Raw genomic sequence first — 23,253 nt, 5'->3', positions numbered from 1 at the left:
AAATTAATGAAAAGCGGCTAGCCCCCGGGTCCCGATGGTGACCCAATTTGAGTTTTACAAAAGATTATCTTCTAAGCTGACACCCTTATTATGCTAAGTTTATACTGAGGCACACATGCAGGGGTCACTCCCCCCTACCATGTCACAGGCTGTAATATCAGTCCTCCTGAAAAAGGGGAATGACCCGCTGTAATTTGAGTCCTACCGATCCATTATCCTGCTTCGCTGTGACTATAAGATACTTACTAGGGCTCTGGATATCCGATTTAGAAGTGGTTATGCCTACAATAATACACCCGGATCAGATAGGCTTTATCAAGGGCAGACGTTCATTTGGTAACCTACGGCGCATATTCAATGTTCTTTACTCACCAAATTCTTCCCCCACTCCAGAAGCCCTGATCTCTCTGGATCCCCAGAAAGCCTTTGACCGTATTGCATTTGAATACCTTTTTACTGCACATGAAAGATTTGGATTTGGCCCTACTTTTGTCTTGTGGATAACGGAACTATATTCAGCTCCTCAAGCATCTGTTCGTATCAACAGCACTCTCATAATATTTCTTCCTGCATAGAGGAAATTGTCAAGGCTGTCCCCTGAGTCCTCTCCTGTTTGATATAGCCATTGAACCCCTAGACATCTCCCTGTCTCTGTATTATGACGACCTCTTACTGTATATCTCAGACCCCATCACGTCTATCCCAATCATCTCCAGATTTGGCAATGTTTCAGGTTACAAAATCAATTTCACAAAAAGCTTACTCTTTCCGCTCAATAAGCAAGCAATAGATCTATCTTTGGATTAATTTCCTTTCACGGTAGTGCTCAATACTTTCACATATTTAGGGTTCTGTGTGACTCTGAACTTGAAAGACCTGTTCCATTTTAATTTCAAGCCAGCCTTGGAGAAGGCTCAGCAAGACCTCAATCACTCCCCATATCATTCGCTGAGTCAACTCTGTCAAGATGGTCATAATGCCAAGATTCCTGTATCCATTTCAGACTATTCCCATCTTTATTGCAAAATATATATTTTTTTAAACTGGATAGACATATCTACTTTCATTTGGACAAAAAATATCCTGTGGTTGCGTAAAGTGTTTTTGGAGAGACAGAAAGGAGAGGAGGGTCTTGCCCAACCCATTTTCCTCCAGTAATATTGGGCTGCTAATATTCCCAAGATAACCTTTTGGGCCTCTACATTTTTAGAGGGGGAAGAACTGGTGTGGTCCCTTATGGAAGAGCTCTCGTGTCAAACATCATCCCCAGTCTCCTAAGTCTGTGCACCCCTACCATTGAGCATTCAATACCACTCAAACAACCCTACTGTGAAAAGTTCACTCAGGATATGGTCTCAGTTTAGTATCCACTTTGGACATAGACAAGTTATCTCATCCATGCCTTTTATTTCAAACTCACTCTTCACACCTTCCCTCATAGATACAGCCTTCCAGCTATGGTTTTAGAAATAATTGAAGAGTGAAAAATACCTTTTCCATGAGCGTATATTTACCTCTTTTGAACGTCTAGTTAGAGAGCACAGTATACCCCAGACATACTTCTTCAGGTACCTGCAGATTCGTAACTTTACAAGAAAGATTTTCCCCTCATTCCCATCTCTCCCACCCACAAGCTGGCTCGATGAATGTCTGAAACTGGATCCCTATGCAAAGGTAAACATTTCGAAGGGTCACATGTGCTCCCTCTTCGGTCTCTAGTGCATCAGCCTGCTCGTTATGGCGCACACCTGTCACCATCGTTACACACACCTGCTCATCATCAGACTCTCCTGGACTCCATCACTTCCCTGATTACCTTCCCTATACTGTGTATGGCACACCCTTTGGTTCCTTCCCCAGGCATTATTGTTATTGTTTCTGTTCCTGGGTCATGGCTGTGCGTTGTTTGTGTTATGTGTTTGTTTATTTGTTTATTAAAACACTCACTCCCTAAACTTGCTTCCCAACTCTCAGCGCACATCGTTACACTAAGCTATATGACAATATTCAGAATATTGCATGCCCCGCTCTTGACCATGTAAAGTGTTCATGGGAGGAAGAGTTTGATTTCCGATATGACCTGGCATTATGCAAATGACAGAATACACTCATCCTCTATCTGCATTAGACATGGGTTATTAAAGTTTCAAGGATTTCATTGCCTACACTTTTACAGGAGTAGACTTGCCAGATTGTTTCCAGAAATAGACCCAACCTGCACTAGATGCTATCAGGCACCCTCCACGCTGTATCACACATACTGGTCATGCCCGGCACTAGTTCCATTCTGGTCCTCTATATTTGAGACTTTCTCATATATATGCAATAAGGAAATTGCCCCATATCCCTCTGTTGCTATTTTCGGGGTAGCCCACGAAGGGCTTAATCTTTGTAACACCCAAGCAGACGCCATAGCCTTCTGGCCAACTCTTTCTTTTGAAGTGGAAGTCATATATTGTTTAACAGCTATTGCATAGGATAGTATCAATGTAACTTGTTGCTGTATTTATGTTGTTACTGTCCATTATGTTCTATCTACTTTTAAAAATCAATAAAACCAATTTCTCATCTCTTTCTCTCTCGAGGTGTGAGAGTCAGATTGTGAGATGTGTTCTCTCTCTTGCTCTCTCTCGCTCTCTCTCGCTCTCTCGCTCTCTTGCTCTCTCTCTCTTGGGGTGTGACATCAGTCAGATTGTGAGACGTGTTCTGTCTCTCTCTCCAGGTGGCCGTGGTGTGGTTGTAGGTCCCATTGTTAGCCAGTACTTGTCTGACGTGTTTTGTGATAACGAGTACGGACCTAACTTCCTGTTTGTAAACAATGGAGATGGAACCTTCACTGACGTTGCTCAGCAGGCAGGTGAGAGAAAGATGGAGAGACCGCTAATTGAACAGGTTTATCTATGTATTTTGATTGCCACACCATATATTACTGTGGAGTTTTTCATTTTAAGAGTTAAAATGGGAGTTCCCTCCTCTGTGTACCAGGTGTGGAAGACCCTATGCAGCACGGTAGGGGGGTGACTTTGGCTGACTTCAACAGAGATGGAAAGATGGACATTGTCTACGGAAACTGGAACGGGCCACATCGACTCTACCTACAGCTGGGCAACAACCGCAAGCACAGGTTCAAGGTAAGGGAACACAGGTTTAAACACAGATTACACGTACGGTACTGTGGTTCAAGCACAGGTTCAAGGTTTGGTAGACAGATACAAACACAACTTCAGCACAGGTTCAAGTTACAGAAAGTAGGCTCACACACAGCTTCAAGGAACGATAACAAAGGTTCAAGCACAGTAATCAACTAGCATCCCACCGTTTCTTCTATTGAGCAGTACATTGTTCTTAGTTAACCTTCAGCTACTGTGCTTAATGATTCTAGAGGGTACAGCAGATCCTTCCTCTTACACACACGCATGCTGCTGCTGCAGCTGCTGCTGCTCTGTCTCCTCTGAAAATAATCAATGGCTACTTTCCTGCCAGAACAAAGCCCAGCTATTTAGATCCTGAATACCATTATTATCAGTGTATTTTTATGGTCTTAAATACTTTCGGCTGATGATTTACCAATTACTTCTAACTGTAGTTAAAAGTAAAATAGCTAATTCAATTTGTTTCCAGTGTATGCGTGTGTGTGTTTTGTGGGATTAAGCTGTCCCAGTGAGGCTTTACACCACAAACCCCATAAACCTTGGCTGGACTGATGTTTCTGTTAATTCAATGAGTCCCACCATCGCACCGGCGTGATTTATACTGAACAAAAATATAAACGCAACAAGCAACAATTTTACTGAGTTATAGTTCATATAAGGAAATCAGTCAATTAAAATAAATTAGGCCCTAATCTATGGATTTCACATGACTGGGCAGGTGAGCAGCCATTGGTGGACCTGGGCCCACCCACTTGGGAGCCAGGGTAACCCACAGGGGAGCCAGGCCCAGGCAATCAGTTTTTCCCCACAAAAGGGCTTTATTACATACAGAAATACTCATCAGTTTCATCATCTCTCCGGGTGGCTGGTCTCGGGTGATCCCACTGGATGTGTAGTGCCTGGGCTGGCATGGTGTAGAGAAATGAACATTCAATTCCCTGACAACAGCTCTGGTAGACATTCCTGAAGTCAGCATGCCAATTGCACGCTCCTTCAAAACTTGAGACATCTGTGGCATTGTGTTGTGACAAAACTGCACATTTTAGTGTGGCCGTGTATTGTCCCAGCACAAGGTGCACCTTTGTAATGATCATGCTGTTTAATCAGCTTCTTGATATGTCACGTATACTCCCTCTCTGGCCTCTAGGTCATCAGACTGCTGATCAAATCAAATCAAAAATCAAATCAAATCAACATTTATTTGTCACATACACATGGTTAGCAGATGTTAATGCGAGTGTAGCGAAATGCTTGTGCTCCTAGTTCCGACAATGCAGTAATAACCAACAAGTAATCTAACTAACAATTCCTAAACTACTGTCTTATACACAGTGTAAGGGGATAAAGAATATGTACATAAGGATATATGAATGAGTGATGGTACAGAGCAGCATAGGCAAGATACAGTAGATGGTATCGAGTACAGTATATACATATGAGATGAGTATGTAAACAAAGTGGCATAGTTAAAGTGGCTAGTGATACATGTATTACATAAGGATGCAGTCCTCGATGATATAGAGTACAGTATATACGTATGTATATGAGAAGAATAATGTAGGGTAAGTGACATTATATAAGGTAGCATTATTTAAAGTGGCTAGTGATATATTTACATCATTTCCCATCAATTCCCATTATTAAAGTGGCTGGAGTTGAGTCAGTGTCAGTGTGTTGGCAGCAGCCACTCAATGTTAGTGGTGGCTGTTTAACAGTCTGATGGCCTTGAGATAGAAGCTGTTTTTCAGTCTCTCGGTCCCAGCTTTGATGCACCTGTACTGACCTCGCCTTCTGGATGATAGCGGGGTGAACAGGCAGTGGCTCGGGTGGTTGATGTCCTTGATGATCTTTATGGCCTTCCTGTAACATCGGGTGGTGTAGGTGTCCTGGAGGGCAGGTAGTTTGCCCCCGGTGATGCGTTGTGCAGACCTCACTACCCTCTGGAGAGCCTTACGGTTGAGGGCGGAGCAGTTGCCATACCAGGCGGTGATACAGCCCGCCAGGATGCTCTCGATTGTGCATCTGTAGAAGTTTGTGAGTGCTTTTGGTGACAAGCCGAATTTCTTCAGCCTCCTGAGGTTGAAGAGGCGCTGCTGCGCCTTCTTCACGATGCTGTCTGTGTGAGTGGACCAATTCAGTTTGTCTGTGATGTGTATGCCGAGGAACTTAAAACTTGCTACTCTCTCCACTACTGTTCCATCGATGTGGATAGGAGGGTGTTCCCTCTGCTGTTTCCTGAAGTCCACAATCATCTCCTTAGTTTTGTTGACGTTGAGTGTGAGGTTATTTTCCTGACACCACACTCCGAGGGCCCTCACCTCCTCCCTGTAGGCCGTCTCGTCGTTGTTGGTAATCAAGCCTACCACTGTTGTCTCGTCCGCAAACTTGATGATTGAGTTGGAGGCGTGCGTGGCCACGCAGTCGTGGGTGAACAGGGAGTACAGGAGAGGGCTCAGAACGCACCCTTGTGGGGCCCCAGTGTTGAGGATCAGCGGGGAGGAGATGTTGTTACCTACCCTCACCACCTGGGGGCGGCCCGTCAGGAAGTCCAGTACCCAGTTGCACAGGGCTTGGTCGAGACCCAGGGTCTCGAGCTTGATGACGAGCTTGGAGGGTACTATGGTGTTGAATGCCGAGCTGTAGTCGATGAACAGCATTCTCACATAGGTATTCCTCTTGTCCAGATGGGTTAGGGCAGTGTGCAGTGTGGTTGAGATTGCATCGTCTGTGGACCTATTTGGGCGGTAAGCAAATTGGAGTGGGTCTAGGGTGTCAGGTAGGGTGGAGGTGATATGGTCCTTGACTAGTCTCTCAAAGCACTTCATGATGACGGAAGTGAGTGCTACGGGGGGCGGTAGTCGTTTAGCTCAGTTACCTTAGCTTTCTTGGGAACAGGAACAATGGTGGCCCTCTTGAAGCATGTGGGAACAGCAGACTGGTATAGGGATTGATTGAATATGTCCGTAAACACACCAGCCAGCTGGTCTGTGCATGCTCTGAGGGCGCGGCTGGGGATGCCGTCTGGGCCTGCAGCCTTGCGAGGGTTAACACGTTTAAATGTTTTACTCACCTCGGCTGCAGTGATGGAGAGACCGCATGTTTCCGTTGCAGGCCGTGTCAGTGGCACTGTATTGTCCTCAAAGCGGGCAAAAAAGTTATTTAGTCTGCCTGGGAGCAAGACATCCTGGTCCGTGACTGGGCTGGATTTCTTCCTGTAGTCCGTGATTGACTGTAGACCCTGCCACATGCCTCTTGTGTCTGAGCCGTTGAATTGAGATTCTACTTTGTCTCTGTACTGACGCTTAGCTTGTTTGATAGCCTTACGGAGGGAATAGCTGCACTGTTCGTATTCAGTCATGTTACCAGACACCTTGCCCTGATTGAAAGCAGTGGTTCGCGCTTTCAGTTTCACGCGAATGCTGCCATCAATCCACGGTTTCTGGTTAGGGAATGTTTTAATCGTTGCTATGGGAACGACATCTTCACCGCACGTTCTAATGAACTTGCACACCGAATCAGCGTATTCGTCAATGTTGTTATCTGACGCAATACGAAACATGTCCCAGTCCACGTGATGGAAGCAGTCTTGGAGTGTGGAGTCAGCTTGGTCGGACCAGCGTTGGACAGACCTCAGCGTGGGAGCTTCTTTTTTAAATTTTTGTCTGTAGGCAGGTATCAGCAAAATGGAGTCGTGGTCAGCTTTTCCGAAAGGGGGGCGGGGCAGGGCCTTATATGCGTCGCGGAAGTTAGAGTAACAGTGATCCAAGGTTTTTCCACCCCTGGTTTGCGCAATCGATATGCTGATAAAATTTAGGGAGTCTTGTTTTCAGATTAGCCTTGTTAAAATCCCCAGCAACAATGAATGCAGCCTCCGGATAAATGGTTTCCAGTTTGCAAAGAGTTAAATAAAGTTCGTTCAGAGCCATCGATGCTTGGGGGGGATATATACGGCTGTGATTATAATCGAAGAGAATTCTCTTGGTAGATAATGCGGTCTACATTTGATTGTGAGGAATTCTAAATCAGGTGAACAGAAGGATTTGAGTTCCTGTATGTTTCTTTCATCGCACCATGCCTCGTTAGCCATAAGGCATACACCCCCACCACCCTCCTTACCAGAAAGGTGATTGTTTCTGTCGGCGCAATGCATGGAGAAACCCGTTGGCTGCACCGCTTCGGATAGCGTCTCTCCAGTGAGCCATGTTTCCGTGAAGCACAGAACGTTACAGTCTCTGATGTCCCTCTGGAATGCTACCCTTGCTCGGATTTAATCAACCTTGTTGTCAAGAGACTGGACATTGGCAAGAAGAATGCTAGGAAGTGGGGCACGATGTGCCCGGAGTCATTTTTTTGGGTCGCTGCATGCTATCCATTCCGTTGTCCTGTTTGTAAGGCAGAACACAGGATCCGTGTCGCGAAACTGGACATTGGCAAGAAGAATGCTAGGAAGTGGGGCACGTTGTGCCCGGAGACTGGACATTGGCAAGAAGAATGCTAGGAAGTGGGGCACGATGTGCCCGGAGTCATTTTTTTGGGTCGCTGCATGCTATCCATTCCGTTGTCCTGTTTGTAAGGCAGAACACAGGATCCGTGTCGCGAAAAACATATTCTTGGTCGTACTGATGGTGAGTTGACTCTGATCTTATATACAGTAGTTCTTCTCGACTGTATGTAATGAAACCTAAGATGACCTGGGGTACTAATGTAAGAAATAACACGTAAAAAAAAAAACTGCATAGTTTCCTAGGAACGCGAAGCGAGGCGGCCATCTCTGTCGGCGCCGGAAATAGATTACCCCGCACACCTGTCACCATCGTCTTGACACTCACCTGGACTCCATCACCTCCTTGATTATATTCCCTATACCTGTCACTCCTCTTGGTTCTTTCCTCAGGTGTCATTGACTCTGTTTTCATATCGGTGCGTTGTTTGTGTTTCGTGTTTTTGTGTTTCGTGTTCATTGTTTCTTTTATTTATTAAAACATTCACTCATTGAACTTGCTGACTCTCAGCGCACTCGTTACAGAATAACACCTCACCTAAGGGAAGCATCAGGGAGTGTTATTTTATTTCTTAAGTCAGAGTAATGACGCCGGGTCCGGGAACTGCTACAGGCTCATGCCTCGACCAGATAGCTAGGTTTCCCTGCCTCATCCGGCTCGTCGGGCTTTCATGCCTCAGCTGGATCGCCAGGCTTCCCTGCCACAGCCGGCTCATAGGGCTTTCTGCCTCCACCGTATCGCCAGGCTCCCCTGCCTCAGCCGGCTCATAGGGCTTTCTGCCTCCACCGGATGGCCAGACTCCCCTGCCTCAGCCGGCTCATAGGGCTTTCTGCCTCCACCGGATCGCCAGACTCCCCTGCCTCAGCCGGCTCATAGGGCTTTCTGCCTCCACCGGATCGCCAGACTCCCCTGCTTCCACCGGCTCATCGGATTCTCATACCTCTGCCGGATCGCCAGGCTCCCCTACCTCAGCCGGCTAGTCGGGCTTTCATGCCTCAGCCGGATCGCCAGGCTCCCCTGCCTCAGCCGGCTCATAGGGCTTTCTGCCTCCACCGGATGGCCAGACTCCCCTGCCTCAGCCAGCTCATAGGGCTTTCTGCCTCCAACGGATCGCCAGGCTCCCCTGCCTCACCCGGCTCATAGGGCTTTCTGCCTCCACCGGATCGCCAGACCCCCCTGCTTCCACCGGCTCATCGGATTCTCATGCCTCTGCCGGATCGCCAGGCTCCCCTACCTCAACTGATCTGTCAGGTTCTCGTGCCCCAGCTGATTCGACAGGTTCTCGTGCCTCTGCTGACGTGACAAGTTCTCGCACATCAGCAGGGGTGATCGGTCTGCTCCTGATCCCCGGGTTTGTCCCCTTTGACGGCGTCCTGCGGGTGGAACTGCGCGTCGGGGAGGGGGTATTGTCACGTATACTCCCTCTCCAGCCTCTAGGTCATCATGCTGCTGATTGTCCCGCACACCTGTCACCATCGTCTCGCGCACCTGCACCTCATGACACTCACCTGGACTCCATCACCTCCTTGATTATCGTCCCTATATCTGTCACTCCCCTTGGTCTTTCCTCAGGTGTTATTGACTCTGTTTTCTTGTGGGTGCGTTGTTTGTTTCGTGATCATTGCTTCTTTTATTTATTAAAACACTCACTCCCTGAATTTGCTTTCCGACTCTCAGCGCACTCGTTACAATATGCCACACCTGTCAGGTGGGTGGACTATCTTGGCCAGGGAGAAACGTTCCTTAACCAGGATTTAAACAAATTTGTGCACAACATTTTTTATTTTAGCTCATGAAACATGGGACCAACACTTTACATGTTGCTTTCATATTTTTGTGTAGTAGGACTTTTAACCCCTTTTTAAACATTGTGTGTTTGACCTACAGACCTCTGGGTTGTACCATTGGATTTGTCTATTTCATCCGTAGATAACAACCATGAGTCTGTGGTTAACAGGGGCTGAACTAGAGCGGGGTTTGTGAGACAAGGGTGGATCCCAGGTATTTCTTTACAATAACGTCTGTAGAGTCCGAATTGTTTGAGCTACAAAATATAAAAAAATATATATGAAAAGCTGAGACTTCCACAAACGAAGACCATAGGAAATCTCAGGACATAATGACTATAATACCAGAATTAGCTCACATACAGTAGTTGCTGTCACAACCTCAACTCTCTCACACACACAGTATCTGGGTTGACCTTTAGCATTGGTAATTAAGGTGTTGTCAAAGGCGAAATCAGGTGCAGGAGAGCAGAGTGTAGTGAACAGGTGCATTTTAATTCCGTTCCAAAATACACAGCACATTAAAACAATAACGTGCCAAAAACACTGAACATGACAAAAGTAAAGCGCCCGACAATAATCCACAATACCAAACAAACAATTACACACAAAGACATGATGGGAAACAGAGGCCTAAATACATGTAGAATGATTAGGGAATGAAAACCAGGTGTGTATGGGACAAGACAAAACAAATGGATATATTAGAAATGGAGCGGCAATGGCTCGAAAGCTCGAACAAGGAGAGGAGCCGACTTCGGCGGAAGTCGTGACAGGTGTTTTGTCACTCCAGTAATCTACTGAATAAAAGGAGCTGAAGCAGCAGCTTGCTGGACAGTGGATGGACAGGGGGAAGAGGGGAAAGTGCCGATTTGGACTGTTTTAACTCTATGGATGCAGCGACCACACACACACACACACACACACACACACACACACTTGCACACTCACACATGCACGCAAAAACACAGGCACACACACTCATTTTAGCATTATGTCTCCCAGCCCCACTAACCGTAACTAAGAATAAATCTCAGAAGACATGATGTGGCATCTTGATATGAAATGTCAGCCGGGATTCAGTGAAAATCACTATCATGTTGATTTGAATTGAACAAATCTGAGATTTGACAAAGTAGTTGGTCCTCTTCCCTAATCTGGCTAACAACTAACTCTCCAAGTCCTGCTGGCTTCATTCTGGGATGGCTCATTGATGTTGTAGCCACAATGCGTCGATAGTGAAGGTGGCTGTATGTTTTACTGGTTGGCTCTCCTCTTTCCTTTTTCGCTCAAATACCCACATACTATGCACAGCCCTGAGCGCCGCCCCTTCCATTACACAGCGCTGAGCGCCGCCCCTTCCATTACAATGGTTGGATTTTCAAATCCAAACAATTTGAGGTCTCAAAACATTTGAGAGAACCAATCAAGGCCTCCTTTCTAGATCAATGTGTCACAACTCTCCCTGCACTGTGAGTCATGTGGGCCGCATCAGCCAGGCTACTTTTTCCCAGTATAGAGCACCTCACTCCATCTCCTTTGCCCCTCTCTTTATCTCCCGTATCTCACCCTTTCTGAATTTTTCTTCCCTCTCTTCTCTCGTCAACTTCTCTCTCTCCCCTCTCCCTTTTTTCTTTGTCCTTTCTATCCTCTCATTCACTAAAACAACAGAAGATCACTTTCTGCCCCTTTCTTCTCTTCCCTCGTTCCCTTTCCTTCTCTCCTCGCTCCTCCTCCCACCACCTTCCTCCTTCATTCCATCACTTGGCCATCCCCTCTCCTTCACCTAAACAGTACAAGGTCACTCCCCTCCCTCCCCGCTTTCCTCATCCCCTCTCCACTACGCCCTCCCCTTAGGCTTTATGATCCATATAATTAACACAGGGAGTAAACACTGTAAGGAGAGAGGGATGAGAGAGAGGAGGAAGAGGAGTGGAACATATACACTACAAGACCAAATGTATGTGGACACGTGCCCGTCGATCATCACATTCCAAAATCATGGGCATTAATATGGAGTTGGTCCCCCCCTTTGCTGCTCTAACAGCCTCCACTCCACGAGCCCAGTACTAAGTCACCGGACTCAGCTAACCAACAAATCAAGACTCCCCTCCCCCCAGTGTTGTAGAACAGTACAAAAGTTTGGGCTTGAGGCTCCCAAATACTTTGACAGTTGACACTATGCCTGGTCCTGGATAGGATGTGCAGGTTTTTGTTACAGTCCAGCTTTACACCAGCAGACCAATTACTCACCTTGCTTATCCATACTCACAGTGAGTCCAGCAGTCACATTTCATTTTTTTATTTTACCTTTATTTAACTAGGCAAGTCAGTTAAGAACAAATTCTTATTTTCAATGACAGCCTAGGAACAGTAGGTTAACTGCCTGTTCAGGGGCAGAACGGCATATTTGTACTTTGTCTGCTCGGGATTTGAACTTGCAACCTTCCGGTTACTAGTCCAACGCTCTAACCGCCAGGCTACCCTGGCGCCCACAATTACACATATTACCCTTTTAAGAAAACGAATGAAAAATGCGTCCAGACAGGACGGAGTGACCCACTATTTGGGTTTGGTTGAGAGTTTTCCCACTCAATACATGGTACATTTACAGAAATACAATTTTATGAACAGGAATATCCCCCAGTGTGTATGTAATATCAACACGAAACATTACCTAAACCCCATGAGGTCGCCATAGTGGGATGTTAGCTCCCTGGAGTGAGTGTACATAGTGAGTATCCCCATAATGTTACATTGGTCTCCTGCTGTTCCTGGTGTGTGTGTGTGTGTGTGTGTGGAGGTGTGTGTGCTTGCATGCAAACTCGTGCCGTGCATGCATATGTGCGTTGGTGCCTGTGTTCCTGTGTGTGTGTGTTAACATATTGTCTCCCTCCCCCAGGACATAGCATCTCAGAAGTTCTCCATGCCGTCTCCGGTGCGTACGGTCATCGCTGCAGACTTCGACAACGACAACGAACTAGAGGTGTTCTTTAATAACATTGCTTACAGAGGGTCATCATCCAACAGACTGTTCAGGTACACGCGCACACACACACACATACACGGAGACTCACACACATACACACTCACACACACATGCAATATATCAGTTGAATCATCAGTTCCAAAAAGCAATTAAACTAATTTAATTTCCATGTAAATTTGAGCCTCAAATCTTAGCTAACATTTGTTAATGTCAGATCTCTAATTCCTCTGTTATTTTAGACTTAAAGCATTTCTGTAGTCAGGAAGTAGTCATAATGACTGAATATTCCCAGACGTGTGACTATTGGTGGAATGTGTGTGTGTGTGTTTGTGCTCATGTGTTTGTCCCCTTTGTAGTTATGCAGGATATCTGTGGTTTGAAATGGTGATCAATCCAACATCCAAAGCCCGAGGCTCCACTTGTACCATATTAAAACCTGAGTTGAGGTTTCAATCATGAAACACAATCCACCAAAATGAACGGTTATGCATTGTCTGGCAATGAAATACCCAGCTTGAACTATTGTCCTCATTGTCCTCATTGAAGCTAATTAATTGAATCAATCAAAGTTGTGCTGGGATTGAGTACGCTGAAAACCTCTTGTCTTATGTTCTAAGTTGACAATGTTCTGAAGTTTAATAAAGTTGATAGAAAAACATACTTGTGACCCAATCTCAATGTGGAACATTTTGTGAGGTGAGGCGCTGTTCAAACTATGAGATGTTACGAGGAAATGACAGTGATTAGTACCGGATGTGTAAATGATTGAACTTGTCCATGCCAGGATAATCAGGACAAAATAGCTGCTGTGCTTCATAACATCTAATATTACAAATGTGTAGTGGATATGAAACTCGTCCAAAGTGTGTTGGCTGGAGTAAATCAGGGACATTACTGAGATCTAAAAGACAACTGTCATTCACAGAGAGTGACAGGCTAGTCCAGGGTTCTCCAACTGGCGGCCCGCGTGCCGAATTTGGCCTGCGTGTGGATTTATTTGCCGCCCCAAAGTTTTCTTAGCAAAAAATCTATATATTTTGAAACTCTATGTCATTGTGGGACATTAAAGACTGTAAAAACACTAGGAAATCAGCTCCAAGTCATTTACATTTTGGAAATCTGTTCCTCAGTATTCCCACCATAATAGAGAGACACATGATCGTATACAAATGCAAGCAAGGTTTGAAATTATTGTTTTAGTCAAATATTTTATCTGTATGGGCTTCTTGCGGTCAATTTGCAGTCTACAAATTAGTAGAAGTTTTGTATATATATATATATATATATATATATATATATATATTTATTTTTTAATTTTTTATTGTTGGACATTAAAAATATGTAAAAATAACAGGAAATCAGCACCAAGTGATTTTAATTTTGGAAATATGTTCCCAAATATTCCAACGCATAATAGACAAGTGATCATATACAAATGTAAGCAAGGTTGGAAATATTATATCTGTTTGGGCTTCTTGTGGTCAATTTGCAATCAACAAATTATTTGACATTCTGTTCCGGCCCCCCAACTATGCACTCAAGAACAAATTGGCCCAAGGCTGAATCAAGTTGATGATCCCTGGACTTGTGTCTTGCTTTTTTGATTAAGGCGGTTGGCTTTGAGGGGCATTTGTTTATGTGCAGAATGTTGTCCCACTTGGGGAACAACAGAATGCACCCTGAGTGATGGTAGCTGGGCCTGGGTTATTATGGGGAGTTTAACAGATATCTGGTTGCTATGGCAGGGTAACTAGGAGAGAACATGGGGACCCCCAGATTGAGGAGCTGAATGTGGGGGAGGCAGCCGAGCCAGAAGGACGAGGAACAGGTGAGGGTTGGGGGTCAGGGGAGTGTACAGGTGTATGTGTATGGGGGGCAGAAATACCTATTAGGCTTACACTGTGGTGAACTGTTTATCATTAACCTATTCTACACTGTAAATGTGGAACACACATCGATTAAATAGTGTAATTCCTACTTCCTCCAAGGGATGGTGCTAGATGTCTGTGGTTTGAGATTGTAAACTTGACTAATCAGCTCTGGCAGCTCTGATTCTAGCTCCTTATCAGCCTCTTTTCTCAATGTGTGTTCTCTTATCATTCTTATTGTTTTGTATGTTCGTGTACTCTCAGTGACCTGTGTCCATTGTTAGTTTGAGGTGTGTGTCTTAAGTGTTTGCATGTGTGTATGTGTTGTCGTCTATCAGGGGCGGCAGTAACAGACTTTGATGGAGATGGTCGTCTGGACCTGCTGATATCTCATGGAGAGAGTGCTGCACAGCCTCTCTCTATCTACAGAGTCAACCAGGTACCACTGTGTGTGTGCTCTGACCACGTGTTATCGTTGTGTGTTCTCTCACCATATTTTCTAATTCAAGATGTTGTATCCCACACACATCTCCTTTAATCTGTCCCCCCCTTCTCTTTCTCTCAGGGCTCCACTAACTCGTGGCTGCGTGTTATCCCTCGTACCCAGTACGGGGCGTATGCCCGGGGGGCTAAGGTAGTGGTCTACACTAAGAGAAGTGGTCCACACACACGCATCATTGACGGGGGCTCCGGATACCTCTGTGAGATGGAGCCTGTAGCACACTTTGGGCTCGGTAAGTCTGACACATACAGATGTACGCTCATGCACACACACATGCAGGTACATATAGATGTACGCTCATACACACACACATGCACATAGGAAACAAACACACGCAGCGTACACACAAACTGAGTGTGTGTGTGGAAAGCACTGCCAGATCCATGTGGAAAGCATTGCCTTAATATCCCTTCTGATTGGAGGCCCGGGGGAGAGATGGAGAGAAAGGGGAGGAGGTGAGGGGGGAGGAGGTGGAAGGGAGAGGCAGGTGCAGCAGCTGGAAGGCCTGGATAGAAACCCCTCTCCAGCCCCTCATCCCCATAGTCCAGCCAAGACAGTTAACTTCTGCCGGTTCAGACTAGCAGTAGTGTAGTGTGTGTGTGTGTGTGTGTGTGTGTGTGTGTGTGTGTGTGTGTGTGTGTACTGACATGATATAGAAACATTAAAGGAACATTATGTGGATTTTACGGGAACATTATGTAAACATTCTGACAATGTTATGGAACATTATGAGGATGTTTTGTTGAAGTTACCTGTCTCTCTTACCTGTCTCTCCAGGTAAAGACATAGCCACTAATGTTGAGGTGTACTGGCCAGATGGGAAGTCAATAGCCAGGCCTCTGGAACCAAGTGAGATCAACTCTGTCCTTGAGATCCGGTATCCCAGAGAGGAGGAGGAGGGCACACCTGAAATAGAGATAGAGGTAAGGACCGACTTTTTTATCTCACTCTTTCCTTCTCTCTTTCTCTCTCTCTCTCTTTCACTGTTTCTTTCTCCCTCCCAATGCACCCCCCCCCCTCTCAATTCCATTCAATTCAAGGGGCTTTATTGGCATTGGAAACATATGCTAACATTGCCAAAGCAAGTAAAGTAGATAATATACAAAAGTGAAATAAACAATGCAAATAACCATAAACATTACACTCAAAGAAGCTCCAAAAGAATAAAGACATTACAAATGTCATATCATGTGTATATATACAATGTTGTAACGATATGCAAATGGTTAAAGTTCAAAAGTGAAAATAAATAAACATAAATATGGGTTGTATATACAATGGTATTTGTTCTTCACTGGTTCACTGGTTCTTTACTTGTGGCACCAGGTCACAAATCCTGCTGCTGTGATGGCACACTGTGGGGTTTCACCCAGTAGATATGTGAGTTAATCAAAATTGGATTTGTTTTCAACATCTTTGTGGATCTGTGTAATCCGAGGGAAATATGTATCTATAATATGGTCATACATTTGACAGGAGGTGAGGAAGTACAGCTCAGTTTCCACCTCATATAGTACACGCAAAACAGCAGTCTCAAAGAGTGAAGAGGCGACTCCAGGATCCTGGCCTTCTAGGCAGTGTAGCAAAGAAAAATAAATATCTCAGACTGGCCAATGAAAATAAAAGATTAAGATGGGCAAAAGAACACAGACATTGGACAGAGGAACTCTGTCTAGAAGGTCAACATTGCGGAGTCACCTCTTCACTGTTGATGTTGAGGCTGGTGTTTTGCGGGTACTTTTTAATGAAGCTGCCAGCTGAGGACTTGTGAGGCATCTGTTTCTCAAACTAGACACTCTAATGTATTGGCCTCATGCTCAGTTGTGCACCGGGGCCTCCCACTCTTTCTATTCTGAATAGAGCCGGTTTGCGCTATTCTGTGAAGGGAGTAGCACACAGTGTTGTACGAGATCATCAGTTTCTTGGCAATTTCTCGCATGGAATATAATTAATTTCTCAGAACAAGAATAGACTGACGAGTTTCAGAAGAAAAGTCTTTGTTTCTGGCCATTTTGAGCCTGTCATCAAAACCGCAAATTGTCACGCCCTGACCATAGTTTGCTTTGTATGTTTATATGTTTTGTTTGGTCAGGGTGTGATCTGAGTGGGCATTCTATGCTGTATGTCTAGTTTGTCTGTTTCTGTGTTTGGTCTGATATGGTTCTCAATCAGAGGCAGGTGTTAGTCATTGTCTCTGATTGGGAACCATATTTAGGTAGCCTGTTTTGTCATTGTGGGTGATTGTCTATGTTATGTTGCTTGTTAGCACAGTGGTTCATTAGCGTCATGGTTGTCACGTTGTTTTGTAGTGTTCAGTTTTTCCATTAAAATGACGAACACTTACCACGCCGCATCTTGGTCCGATCCTTACTCCTCTTCAGACGAAGAGGAGGAAATCTGCCGTGACACAAATGCTGATGCTCCAGATACTCAACTAGTCTAAAGAAGGCCAGTTTTATTGCTTCTTTAATCAGGACAACAGTTTTCAGCCATGCTAACATAATTGCAAAAAGGTTTTCTAATGATCAATTGGCCTTTTAAAATGATAAACTTGGATTAGCTAACACAACGTGCCATGGGAACACAGGAGTGATTGTTGCTGATAATGGGCCTCTGTACGCCTATGTAGATATTCCATAAAACATCTGCTGTTTCCAACTACAAAAGTAATTTACAACATTAACAGTGTCTACACTGTATTTCTGATCAATTTTATGTTATTTTAATGTACAAAAAATGTGCTCAGTAGATTGTTTTCGCTGAGGAAATGTACGAGTCTGCTGTTAATGATAATGCAGAGGGTATTTCCAATGTTGCTGTTGACGTATATCCCCCGGTAGTTATTGGGGTCAAATTTGTGTCCACTGTTGTGTATTGGGGTGATCTCAAACCACACAATGGGACTTCAAAGCAAGTGGCTAAGTCCATTGACCCTGCATATAATTTAGTTGGTCTCTCTCTCTCTCTCTCTCTCTCTCTCTCTCTCTCTCTCTCTGGTTGTTAATAATTATTATCCAGTGACTGTATTCTGTACTTATCATAAGATATTGTGTTATAAGATGATACAGTTTCTCGTTTTCAACAAGACAGTACAGTATTGAAGGTGTATCCCTTTCTTACAGTGTGGCCAAGGGTTTGCTATGAATGAGAATGGCCGGTGCACAGGTAGGTTGAGCTCCACTATATGTCTTTAACAATCCCTGTCCTGTTTGCCAATGTGCTATCCTGCATCTCTTTCCCTGCAATAAACGTCTTCTCCTGCTACCTTCCTTCTCTCTCCCTCTCCTCCCACTCTCCTCCCTTCCCCCTTTACCCGTCCCATTCTTTCCCTCCTCCCTGCCTCCAGATAAGGATGAGTGCACCCAGTTCCCCTCTGTCTGTCCCACTGACCGTCCTGTATGCACTAACACCTATGGCAGCCACAAGTGTCGTGCCAATAAGAGGTGCAACCAGGGCTTTGAACCCAACGATGATGGATCGGCCTGCGTGGGTGAGTGGGCTTACCCTGGTCCTAGATATGTTTGTGCTGTCTTGCCATCTCTTGTAAATGCCATGCCATGTTTGACCATAAAAAGTGGCTACACAGCACTAACAGACCTGGGACCAGGCTAGAATGTGCTACGATATACAATAGATATAGCTGCCCAAGCGAAATAGGTTTTTTGAGGCTACAGTCCTTCGAACGAGTGATTGAAACATTTTCCAAGCTATTTTTCTCCTCTCTGCACCCCTGTACCTGCATGACTTACTGTTTGCACTGGCTTTGCACTGTGAGTTAATCTATGGCGGTTATTAATCTTTCTCTGTCTTCATTGTGCCTCTGCAGCTCAGGTAGCTTACTTTGGGGGGACACGCTCCTCGGGGGTCCGAAGATGGGCCGGCTTCTCTCTCTGGCTTCTTTCTCTCTCTCTGCTGCCTCTCCTCTCCTCCCGTCTGCAAACCGGACTACTGTAGCTGCTACTACTCTCCACTTCACTCTGGAAGCTTCCCTCCGCTCTCCTCCCTCTCTCTGGGGGAGTGTACAGTGACTCTCGAAAACAAACTGAACATGAAAGTCTCTTCTCTATCTTCATTCCTCTGGAAAATGAACTGCTCATGGAAGCATCTACCATCTTTCCACTCGTCCTGAAACAAACGGATCATAGAACTCACTCCCTCTCTTCACTCTCAAAACGAGCTCTCCATGAACATTTCTTATTCTCTTCACTCATACATAACAAATCATGGACTTCTCTTCCTCCTTTCTTCACTTGTTCATGGACTTTTCATGGACTTCTGTTTGTCAACACTTAGCTCCCAGCCCCCTCTGAACTGTAGAATTACACACACACACACACTGGGAGCATGCTGCTGTGAGTTAAGGAGTTAACAACGAGCTGCAGAGTCCTTCACACCACCTCATCCCTTGGACTTCAGTGTGTCTGCGTCTATATATCGCACACTATTCCCTCTAGAATGCACCGGTACATATCTGGGTCATGTTCAAAAGGACACACCATAGAAAAACGTTTCCATATATTAATACCTCTGCATTTCACTCTGTTCCAAAATGTTTATTTCGTGCCTACTGAACATAATATATGCCATTTAGCAGATGCTTTTATTCAAAGTGACTTAGTCATGCATGCATACATTTTACATATGGTGGTCCCAGGAATCAAACCCACTACCCTGGCGTTACAAGCGCCATGCTTTACCGACTGAGCTACAGAGGACCCTGCTTTGGGTTTCCCATGATGGAAGAAAGGTAATGTCTGCTTTATTTGATACACAAAGGACATGATCTTCATCATTCAACATTAGCATTGGATGATTCTTGATAGATGCTTTTCATGAAAACATATTGCATAACAAATACATATCTAAACACATACAGTGTTCTTCAATCCTGCTTCTAGGGTTCCGCAAGACTTTTCCTCCATCCCAGCAATTACATACTGTACCTGATTCAAAATCAGTTGATCAGATGAATCTGGAATGTTAACGTTGTGCTGGAACAAAATCCTGCACAACATATAGATCCCCAGGACAAGCACTGAAGAACACTGATGTAAAATGATGCTCCCGGTACCTCAAACCAGGCTTTCCACCAAATGTTGCATTGCCTAATTACTGTAAATAAATGATGATGATGATGTATAAATTATGATGTTCAACCTGTTTTCAAGTTAATTGCATTCCTTATCGTGTCTCCAATGTCAAATAAAAGTGTCATTATTATATAAAAGAGCCATGTGCAATGTGATTTAAAAAGTAAAATCCATCTCATCATAGGATGAATCCTAACCTGAGATTCATGCATGCACTGTAACTCACACTTTCAATATGAATCACAGATGTCAATCAGAGATATGTATATTTAGTGCTGATGAAACTCAAGTTAGGTCACTCTGTTCCCAATGTTAGCATTTTAATGTATAGACATGAGAGACAATACACAAGCTGTACAAAAAGGAAACAGTCACATTGTGTGACTAAGGTCGGGATTCAGTCTGATTGCGGTTTAAAATCAAGACAAATTGTATTTGTCACATGCGCCGAATACAACAGGTATAGATAGACCTTACCAGCAATGCTATTCAAGAAATAGAGTAAATATTTGCTAAATAAAGTAAAATAAAAAAGAAACACAATAAGATGACATAACAATAACCGGTACCTAGTCAATGTGCGGGGATACAGGTTGGTCGAGGTAATGGGTACATATAGGTAGGGGTAAAGTGACTATGCGTAGATAATAAACAGTATTTGGTTTTAAATATACTTAAGCATCAAAAGTACATGTAATTTCAAAAATATACTTAAGTATCAAAAGTAAAAGTATGATTTGTTTCAAATTCCTTATATTAAGCAAACCAGGTGGCACAATTTCATATTTTTTAAATTTATGGATAGCCAGTGGCACACTCCAACAATAAGACATAATTTACAAATGAAGCATTTGTGTTTAGTGAGTACGCCAGATCAGAGGCAGTAGAGATAACCAGGGATGCTCTCTTGGTAAGTGTGTTGATAAAACACACCAACAATAGCCTAAAAATGTATTGTATATGTCTTCTTCGTGAGACAAGGTAATGGGATAAGACAGAGGTCTGGAATTTCAATAAACAAAGGGAATCAGTGAGGGATATTAAAACATGTTCAAGACCGGAATCTCACTGGATATCTGCTGGAGCCATAATGATACTGTCACAATTCCCATGTTCTGTGTTCTATGGAATGTTGGTATGAACAGATCATAATCTATGGAATGAGAGGATTGTTTGCTTTCAAGATCATCTCAGGTGAAGTTCTTTTATATTTTACTGAAGAAACTTAGCCAAAGCAGCAGCATACACAATTAGACATTGACCAGTATAAAACATTCAATCACCTTTTCGGCTAGATCAGGGATGGGCACTTATCTGGAAAACCAGGTGTATGGCCTCCCTGACCAATCAGTGACATTAATGTACCAATGAAGTGCCAGGGAGAGGAACAAAACAGGAAGCCACGGGACCTGAGGTCCCATTCCTGGTCTATGATGCAAGAAGGTACTATCTGACTCAACCAACTGCAAACTGTAAACAGGATATTTGATTAGTGCATGAACCAATAAACAGTTCAGTGGAAGAAATAGGGTGATTCACACACACCTGCTCAAGAAACAGAGATGATGTGATAGAATGGAAACTTGCCATTCTCTACACAGTTTAGGGGTTACAAATTCCCTTAATAAGGTTCATTCTAGGTGAAGTCATCTGTCCTCGTGGCTGCTAGGGGGAACTTCCTAGACTAGAAGCAGTGGCCCTTTGGACACTACCTCTACCATTTGTACTTCTGTTTTGCCTTTACCTTTTGGTCAAGCTGCATTCAGCCTCAGTATTGGGGGACCTGGAGAGAAAGATGACATATGCTAACCTGCAGACAGCGCTAGGGAGAGTAAGTGTCACATCACAATCTACATTCCTTTGGAGTACTTTCACCTTTACCTTTGGCTTCTGGTCAACCTTGGTTCAGCCTCACAGTAACATGAAGAGTTGGATGGGAAATGCTGACCTATAAAGGGGAACAGTACCTCTATCTCACTGTGTCCTGTAGACTGAGCGTTTGGTGATGTCATGTCCATGTCCCTCTGTTCAACTGAACCAACAGCTGCGTTTCTACTGACTGTGTGTGTGTGTGTTTGTTTGTGTGTTATCTTGTTTTTTTAAACTTACGGATAGCAATGGTCATTCTCTATCACTCAGACATCATTTACAAACAAAGCATTTGTGTTTCGTGAGTCCGCCAGATCAGAGGCATTAGGGATGACCAGGGATGTTCTCTTGATAAGTGTGCTGATGGACCATTTTCTGTCCTGCTAAGAATTTAAAATATAACAAGTACTTTAGGGTGTAATGGAATGTGTGTGAAGTAAAAAGTACATTATTTTCCTTAGGAATGTAATGAAGTAAAAGTTGTCAAAAATATAAATAGTAAAGTGAAGTACATAAACCCTCCAAAAAACGACGTAGTACATTGAAGTATTTATTTCTTAAATACACCACTGTGTGTGTGTGTGTTTGCATTTGTCAGTGTGTTTGCAGTCACTTGGGCATGTGTGCATGAGCGTTTCGGATGGGGTTAAAACATAACGTTTAGGCACTCATTCCGAATGGTTAAGATAAGTGTTAAAGTTTGGGATAGCATTAAAACAAAAATAAAATAAACTTGGATCAAGCACACAACCTGATCCAGGGTCATTGGATCACGCCCATCCACGTCCCCCGTCCACAATACTTGAGCAAATTTGATGGTAATACTGCTCCCTGTTGCCCCAATGGCTGGTTTTGAAGGGATTTCCCGACGTCCTCAAGACATCGAAAGACGTCCAATTTTGAAGTCACTCTTGAGCGATCTGCCTGGATGGTGTGCAGCGTGTGTTTTTGTTATGTTTGAATGCAACATTAGATTCCTAAGGCTGCGCTAGACTTTTGAAGAGCTTTGGGGAAGAGAAGGGGAGGAATGAAAGAAGAGAGAGACTGGTAAGAGAGCAAGCTGGTTTACCCTCCTCTCCGCTTGGGCCAAATGAACTGGAACACAGGGCTCACGTTATTGACTCCCCTGTTTATCCAGGTGCCACTCTATCTCTCCCTCCTCCTCCTCTCTCCCTCTCTCTCTCAATTCAATTCAAGGGCTTTATTGGCATGGGAAACATATGTTAACATTGCCAAAGCAAGTGAAGTAAATAATAAACAAAATTGAAATAAACAATAAAAATTAACAGTAAACCTTACACTCACAGAAGTTCCAAAAGAATAAAGACATTTCAAATGTCAAATTGTGTTTATATACAGTGTTGTAACGATGTGCAAATAGTTAAAGTACAAAATGGAAAATAAATAATCATAAATATGTGTTGTATTTACAATGGTGTTTGTTTTTCACTGGTTGCCCTTTTCTTGTGGCAACAGCTCACAAATATTGCTGCT

The 23,253-nt window shown here is 44.1% G+C and overlaps 1 protein-coding gene across 1 annotated transcript in view; it reads left to right on the top strand.

Moving 5' to 3' along the window:
• Positions 1-18,847, top strand: part of crtac1b (cartilage acidic protein 1b) — a 57,187-nt gene extending 38,340 nt beyond the window's left edge. Inside the window, exons 6-15 of the mRNA XM_064933900.1 lie at positions 2,723-2,857; positions 2,986-3,131; positions 12,344-12,480; positions 14,176-14,258; positions 14,637-14,737; positions 14,864-15,032; positions 15,578-15,723; positions 17,923-17,965; positions 18,147-18,290; positions 18,627-18,847. Coding sequence (XP_064789972.1) covers positions 2,723-2,857; positions 2,986-3,131; positions 12,344-12,480; positions 14,176-14,258; positions 14,637-14,737; positions 14,864-15,032; positions 15,578-15,723; positions 17,923-17,965; positions 18,147-18,290; positions 18,627-18,754 — 1,232 coding nt within the window. The 3' untranslated portion in view covers positions 18,755-18,847. The remainder of the gene's footprint in view (positions 1-2,722; positions 2,858-2,985; positions 3,132-12,343; positions 12,481-14,175; positions 14,259-14,636; positions 14,738-14,863; positions 15,033-15,577; positions 15,724-17,922; positions 17,966-18,146; positions 18,291-18,626) is intronic.
• The last annotated feature ends 4,406 nt before the right edge of the window (positions 18,848-23,253 follow it).

The sequence above is a fragment of the Oncorhynchus masou genome, chromosome 24 (genome assembly GCF_036934945.1).
Source record: "Oncorhynchus masou masou isolate Uvic2021 chromosome 24, UVic_Omas_1.1, whole genome shotgun sequence".
Taxonomy (NCBI): domain Eukaryota; kingdom Metazoa; phylum Chordata; class Actinopteri; order Salmoniformes; family Salmonidae; genus Oncorhynchus; species Oncorhynchus masou.
Note: the sequence above shows the minus strand (reverse complement) of the source record. Positions and strands in the feature narration are given on the sequence as shown.